General features: G+C 33.8%; 1 protein-coding gene across 1 annotated transcript; it reads right to left on the reverse strand.

Moving 5' to 3' along the window:
• Window positions 1-1,351: 1,351 nt before the first annotated feature.
• On the reverse strand, window positions 1,352-2,719 carry LOC130742537 (uncharacterized). The gene is made up of 3 exons (XM_057594633.1): window positions 2,318-2,719; window positions 1,694-1,826; window positions 1,352-1,608 (listed from the first exon to the last, which is right to left on the reverse strand). Exons 1-3 carry the CDS (start codon window positions 2,365-2,367, stop codon window positions 1,375-1,377), a joined length of 417 nt encoding a protein of 138 aa, XP_057450616.1. The 5' UTR covers window positions 2,368-2,719; the 3' UTR covers window positions 1,352-1,374.
• Between the last annotated feature and the right edge of the window lie 5,378 nt (window positions 2,720-8,097).

The following is an 8,097-nucleotide window of genomic DNA, read 5'->3' on the forward strand; positions in this document are numbered from 1 at the left end:
TAACCTCCCAGCCGTTATTAGCCTATTTAAAGGCTATAGTGAATAATACTAACAAAAAAACCATGTCACATAAAAATGCTAAACATCTCAGTAAAGACTACTTATATATTTTTTAAAAATAAAAACACTTGAATCTGTTACTAACAATGACAATTGGAATTTGATATTGCATGCCCCCCTTAGATAACTTGATCCACATCTCCATTACAAATGTTCATCTTAACCTTGAATTACATAAAAGTCCTCCTCTAGGATGAGTAGAACGATTGCATGCATCCACCAATGAACATAATAGAAGTCACTAATTAGAAACAAACTGTCTGAGGATTGACATTGACTATAAAAAACTAAAACTACAACGTTCAGTTGCTCCGTGACAGCACTTTAAACTTTTGATGAATTCGCTATTTTCTCTTTATTGTCTTGCACAATAAAACATAAAACCATCAGAGAATTTCTCAGCAACAGATCAGAACTCATCTCTTCAAAATTAGAAATAAAGAGGCTATAGAATAAAAATAAAGGGGCCAAGAGAGAAAAAAACAATATCAAGCTTTAAATTCATGCTATTTTATTGGTAGACCATAACTAAACAATAATATAGAGACTATGTAATAGATGTAAGCAATCAATAGCTGTCCACGACTCAGAAAGAAAGAAGTGATAGGTTAGTATAAAATATAGAAATAGGAGTTATTTTTCCACTAACTTGCAATCTGTTTCAAAAACTACTCTCATAAAACACAACTCTTTTGACATCCCCCTTACCTATAGTAAAGAAAAAGTCTGCTATAGCTAAAACTACTCTCATGACTCAGTTGGTGAAGTAGATGATTGTTCAAATATTGTTGTTGTAGCTAAAACTACTTCACCAAGAGACGGTCATAGAGTGATTGCTCACTCTCCACAAAGGCTTCAAAATCTTCTACCTTCACCAAGGGAACAATCCATTTGAAACAAAGATAAATTCAAGGCTAGCTCATACAATGAAGAGTTAGAAGCCAGAAGATACAGAATAGAAGCATCCCCTACTCCAATCCCCTTTTTCTTTTCTCTTGATAAGTTCATGTGCCCATGTACCAATACTCCTCAAGAACAGAGAAATTGAAGTAGCACAAAATTGTAAGAACCTATGCTTGAAGCTAAAGAGAGTTTCAAAAGAAGATAAGCCCTCTTACACCCCTAGACATTTCTCTATAATGTCTAAAACATTTGTAATTATTTGAAGCAAATAGAAACAGACTTTTGCATCATAAGAAAATTGTATTACTAACATGTAAGTGAATCTGCCAATGCTATACCATGCCAATGTTAAACATTCCCTATATATTTCTATGTCCCAGCTTTGAAATTAAGTAATTTAACTAAAGCCTTTCAAATCATTGAATTGGTTTCCTTCAGGTTATATTCACAATCATTTTCTTCCAAAGATGTTGTGAGTATGAGTTTACATAAATACATGCACCAGTTATAAGAAATCTTCTGGGATAACATATATACATATAGAAGGAAATCAAGGGAGAGAAGGACTGAGAGAGGGCTTTGCAACTTTGAGCTCCCCTCAATCATCCTTAAGCGTCTGCATTGAAAAACAATACCTGCCAAGGACTTGCCATTGAAAAACATATATAGCTTTAGAACAAAACCAAAATTTTAGAAATAATAGTAAATCTTCAAAATACAGAAACCTAACCTGCAAGGACTTGCCATGTATCACAGACTTCCACATTTTTTGAACAGTTCTCTTCCTGCATTGAGTCATACCAATCCACACTAAATCTCCAAAGACCAACATGAAACTCAGTTTCTCTGCAATTCTGTCCCAGCTGTAAAAGACATACAAAGAAAAGGTTAGAACAATTAAACATATGGTTTGAGTTGTACTACTGTGACTTGAACTGCTAAGTTACTAACACACACCAGATAGAAATGCTAAATTACTAACTAACACACACAATGGAAATGGTGCTGGAGTGAGGGTTGTGTGAGAATTTATAGGCAAGGGGATCTGATAAAAAATTCAAAGGAGAATAGGTTGTGCAATCCACCTATAACCCTAGACCTAAAAACCTAATCCCAACTTCAAATCAGAGTGGAAATGACAGATGCATATCAGAATGGAAATAACAGATGCATGAGTAACTAATGAACCCAATCTAACCATAGGTAATGGTTGCAAAGCAAGTACCAAATCCCTCAATCTAATCAAAACTATCAGATAAAAAATTCAAATAAAGGACGAAATCAGGAAGAAACGTAAGAGATGTGCTAAGCTACAGTGAGTTCAAGATCAATGGAGAACTGTTCCGAAGCTTACCCACGAAATGGTTGAAGGGTTGACGTGAAAGCCATCACCGGAGAAGCCATGAGAAGAAGCCGCAGATCGTGGAAAGCAGATCTTCTGGTCAGGGTGACGTCGATCTTGGCTGGAACGCGTGATATATGTGACGTTGGTACTGCCGTAGAAGAGACAAATCAAAGAAAAGTTATGCACGAATGGAGGCGGAAGAGAAACGGAAGATGATGAATGGTACGATGGAGTGGGTAGAAGGGGAGAGCAAACACGTGATTGCCAGCTTAGGGTTCATGAGAACAGAGATGAATGGAGAACGACGTCGTTCTGGCCCTATCGATCAAGGAAAAAAAAGTAAGTAAAAGCAGGACACGTGTCGATGTGTAATTGGCGGTTATTTAGCTACAGTTGTGGAAGATTAAGAAGTAGTAGATTTTGTCTTTTCTTATTTATTGCTCCTCTAATGACACAATTAGGAAAAACATTATTTATTGTATTTTTAAAGAGCACTGATGGATGGCTCGAAGATTTCTCACTACGAATTCAACGAACCAGTTTTTTAACCTATAATTTCTGTTTTATAATACATGAGTTGTGATATTATTTAATCAATTAACCAATAGCAGTTGGGAAAGCACACTTACGAAAATCGTCTCGTACCACAGTCCACAGAGCATTTCCGTTTTTTTAAACATTTTTTTTATGGACAAATATATAAAAATAAATATTTTTCTTCAAAGTGTACGGTCATGAATAAGTAACTACTCTCTCCGTTCTGAAATGGTTTTATTTTAATTTTTCACATATTTTCTAAAATAACTGTGGTTTTCGAAATTCAATATTATTTATCACATCTTTTTCCATATATACTCTCATTTAATATTATATCTCCGGTCATATTTATAAGAAGTAAAGAGAAGAAAAAATTTGGTCATTTTTATAAGAACCAAATAGAAGTTTATGCTATATTAATTATTTTTTTCCAATATAATCCTTATTAATTCTAACTAGTAAAATGTGTCTCATTAATTATTCTCTCATTTTCACTCTCCAAAACTAGAACAAAGGGTAATTTTGGAAGTTTATTCTAATCTATCACAAATTTAATGTATTTTAGTAACTACATTTCAAAAAAAAATTCTTATAAATAAAATCGGAAGTAGTATATCTCTCACCTATCACGTCTAATTCTCATCAATCACAATTCTCACCAATAGCTATCATTTTTTCACTTTAATAAAACTTAACTTTTAATATGAGCGTTTTAGGTAAATTTTATATTAATTAATGAACTCTTAAACTGTGTGCATTACCTTAAACAACAATCATTTTGAAACGGAGAAACAATAATAAAACTTTCTATCCTTCCCACTCTCCAACACTAGAACAAATGGTAATTTTAGAAGTTTATTTTAATTTAATGCATTTTAACTAATTTTAGTAATTATATTTCACAAAAAAAAAATCGATCGGAAGTAGTTTATATCTTACCTACCACGTCTAATTTTCATCAATCACAATTCTCACTAATAACTATCATTTTTCACTTTAATAAAACTTAACTTTTAATATGAGCAGGTAAGTTTTATATTAATTATTGAACTCTTAACTGTGTGCATTACCTTAAGCAACAATGATAATGTAGAAAAAAAAATTTCAGGGTATAATATGGGTCATATATAATTAGACATCAAATATTTTTTTCTAAAAAACATTATAATTAAGAATAAGCTTGAATAGGATTATATGCTTAGATTACACGCATGATCCCAGAAAAAATATAAAATCAATTAGTTCATTGGAAATTGGTGTTACTTGAAAAATCGCAGAGCAATGACGGGAATATGGTGTACAGCTCATCTCTAGACTCTAGTCTTATCAATCAATTCGCCAAATTTGGAGATTTGGTAGAGGGACAAGTTCATTTGGTGCGCAGAGCAGCTTTTGTAAACTCTAGTTCACATGATCCTCAAAGAAAATAAGTATATTTTCTACCACTTTCTATCCATTTGAACCACGGTTTGGGGATGATTAATGTTATGCTCACCAACAATGATATATACACACCTCATTTTCTAAACACTTTATTTTCACTCATTTTTATTTCTATCTCTCTCCTCTTATCATCTATCACATCTCATACTTTCTCTCTCTTACTTTTTCTCTTCTTCATATCTCTCTCCTTCTCCACCTCTCTCCACCTCATTTTAGAGGTGTCAACATAACATTATTCTTATGCTCACGTACCCACACCAAAAACGTAAAAGAGAAAGAAATATTAGTTTTAAGGGTTAATCGTCTATTTGACCCTTGTCTTTGTCTCGCCATCTGAAATTAGTCCCTCCCTGAAAAATTTATAAATTTGGGTCCTCTCATTTGCAATAAGTCTGGAGCAGCCTTCGCCGGAGCCCGGAGCTTCGGCGAGTGATGAATAGGCATGCTGACTAGGACTACTTAGCTGACATGGCAAGAAAAAAAAAACACTTCAGAATATTGGATCCAATTAATGAAAATCAATTCCCCAAATTAATTAATAAAATCAATTCCCCAAATTAATTCCAATTAACCCAAATTTCCAATCAAATAAGGGTTAAAAAAAAAGTCCTGCAACCCAAAATTTGATAGATCGTGTTCAACTCCTTCACCTTCACCATTCTCATCTTCAACACCAACACCGACACCAATTCTCAACCCAGAACACCCACCCCTCCTGCAACCTCAACCTTCACCCCCACCCCCAAACCAAAACACCACCCTAACCCCCAACCCCACTTGCAACCTTAATCTCCACCCCCCACCTGCAACAGAACCCCCACCCCCACCCATAACCCCAACCCTCTGCAATCAGAACCCCAACTCCAACCCTCCACCCCCAACCATAACCGCGGCTTCCTCCTCGAGCTCGACACGCACCCACCTCTTCCCTCCCTTCAAACCTCACTCTCACCTGCAAAATCCCATATCTGAATCGTTGGGCTGGTAGCGAGATTGAAGATCAACAGCGAAAGAGGTTGTGCCTTTGTGAGGATGAGACCTTCTTGAGCAACAAATCTGGGTTAATCATCGTCATCGAAGCTTTTGTTGGGAACGAGGTTGTTCATGGGTTTTTGGATTTGGGAATACACTGGCAATGATATCGTTCGTCCCAGATCTGGAAATTATATTGTTCGTCCATGACCCTGGCTGGTAGCGTCGAGCTTGCTGCAAGCAGTGGGGAAAATAAGAGGAAAACAAAGAAGATCTATGCTACAGTGAGGAAGAGGAAGAAAACCACCACCATTTCTGGGTTTCCTGGCCACCACCAGCACTTAAGGGTTTCTTTTTCTTGTTCTGTACATGTTTGGGGCGGTTATGGTGGGGATGAGATTTTGTTTTCTGAATTTTGATTATTTCTGGACTCTTGATTATGATGATGAAGACCCTGGGAAATTAGATTTGGTTTTTTTGGGATTTTATTGTTTATTTTTTGGGTTATAATTTTTTGAAGAAAATAAGATGAGATCAATGTAAAAAACATGATGTTGAAGAAGATGAATTTAGATTAAAACAATTGTTTTTATTTTTTTTAAATAAACTAAAATTTCTGACCTGTTTTTTTTTTAATCCACATAAGCAACATTAACCAGTCAGCATGCATATTCATCACTCGCCGGAGCTCCGGGCTTCGGCGAGGACCTGCTCCAGACTTATTGCAAACGAGAGGACCTAGATTTGTAAATTTTCCGGGGAGGGACTAATTTCAAACGGCGAGACAAAGACAGGGGCCAAGTAGACGATTAACCCTAGTTTTAATGACTACTTCCCCCATTTTAAAATAATTGTGCACTTTAGAGAAAAAATTTGTTTTAAAATAAATGTGCACTTACAGTTTCAAGAAAGCATTAATTGATATTTTTCCAAACAATACCCTTACAAAAAGAATAAACGAGGAGAGATAAAGATACATTCTAAAAGGTAAAGTAGGAAAACAAATGATATTTTTCTAAAAGTTAAGAAAATTAATTCCACTTCTTAGTATGTGTTTTTGACAAAGTGGACAGTTACTTTGAAACGGAGAGAGTATGTTATAAAACTAATGAATTAAGAAAGAAATATATATATACACGGGTAATTTTGATCAAATTAATTGTTAATTATAATTATTAAGTATTTGATATAATTGAATATAATATTAATATCTTCTTTTTATGGAAATGTTTCAACTTATTTATACATTAATTATATAACTCTGCAATATTAAGTTTTACTCGCCTTTTACGGTTAATATGAAGTTTGTGGGTGTGATCTTCGACGTAATCTTACAAGTAAAAAAGAAAAAAAATAATTCACAAAGAGGTACGGGAAAGTTATCTGACAATTTATTAAAATGAATTAAGCAATTTACAAATTAATTACTATATAATAAGAAGAAGATGAATAAGAAGAGCTTCATGGGTTAATTAATTAATTCACATAATTAAATTATATTTAACTATATTTTCTTAATAAAAAAATGAAATGGGGTTTTGGTTTTAGTCCTTTTGTTTGCCATGTTTTGACGTCATTAACAGTAGGGGCTAAAGGCTCAATATTATTTTTCGATTAAGGGTGTTTTTCGGAAAAAAAAATTAGAAGAGCTTAAACCAAAATATAGCACTATAATAGAGGGACCTACAATATATTTAAGCCTTTTACATTTCTACAACCTTTTCTCAAACCCACCAGTATGTTTTTTTACAAAAGGAAAGAAAAACCCACCAATATTTATAAGAACGAGTAGTTTTTATTAATTTTTTAAATTAACTCATTACACCATTAATAATAATTATCATGATCGATTTCAATTTTTTTTATCATGATCATTATTAATGGTGTAATAATTTACTTAACCTCTATTTATCTTACAAGAGCCAAACTCGGGAGGGATACATGTTCATGATATTCCAGTTTTAGCTAGTTAAGCATTGAACCAATAGGAGGCACTGATCTGGGAGCTTAATAAGATATTTTATTATTAGATTACCTCTTTTACAATATGTTTGATACATAAAAGAGAGATAGAAAAGATGGTAGAAAAGAAAGAAGTTGATTAGATAAAAATATGTGAGAAGTAGAATAGATTTATAGGTTGTTTAGTATGGTAGAGATAAGGAGAGATATAAAAAATAATAAGGTGGTAGAAAGAAAAAACTAACTTTTTGATTATAAAAATATTTTTAAAAACAAAAAAGTCATAATGTAGATAGTTTAAACCGCTACCAACCGCCAAGAAAATGAAGGAAAAAAAATCATAGTGGCGGTTTAGCCACTCAAATGATAGAATTGAAAAATATATATATATAAAAAAAATGCAGGCTCACATTTCTTGAAGACCTGAAAATTCTCATGTGACCACCACTACAACTCTCTTTTTCCTCGTCTCCATCAATCAAACACAAAATTTTCTCCTTCTTCTCCCTAACTCTCTCTTTCCATCTTTCTCTACCCAAACCTCCCGCTAACAAACAAGTCCATACAACACATAAACCTTATGACCTTAAAGGTTCGTTTGGTTGACAGGATAAGCAGACGGGATAGGATAGTGCAATCATATCCTGCTCTTATATGTTGTTTGTTGCGCCAACAGGATATGATAACGCAATCATATCTCTTATCCTATCCTGCCCATCATATGTAAAATTTATGTGGAGCGGGTGAAGGTATGAAAAACACTAGAAAGGGGGGTTTGAATATGGTTTTACATTTAAAAACTTTTCCTTTAAGATTTTAGAAAATCTTCTCGGTTTCTAAGAACACAACGTGCAAGAGATAAGGAGAGGAGAAAA

This window comes from Lotus japonicus, chromosome 3 (assembly GCF_012489685.1).
Source record: "Lotus japonicus ecotype B-129 chromosome 3, LjGifu_v1.2".
NCBI classification, from domain to species: domain Eukaryota; kingdom Viridiplantae; phylum Streptophyta; class Magnoliopsida; order Fabales; family Fabaceae; genus Lotus; species Lotus japonicus.

What these genes read in the sequence shown, in the direction of transcription:
- LOC130742537 (XM_057594633.1), bottom strand. Translation starts at nt 2,367, where the DNA reads ATGGCTTCTCCGGTGATGGCTTTCACGTCAACCCTTCAACCATTTCGT. An exon ending in ACCCTTCAACCATTTCGTGG is followed by an intron (nt 1,827 to 2,317) that starts GTAAGCTTCGGA and finishes TGTCTTTTACAG; the next exon opens with CTGGGACAGAATTGCAGAGA. An exon ending in TACATGGCAAGTCCTTGCAG is followed by an intron (nt 1,609 to 1,693) that starts GTTAGGTTTCTG and finishes TTCAATGGCAAG; the next exon opens with TCCTTGGCAGGTATTGTTTT.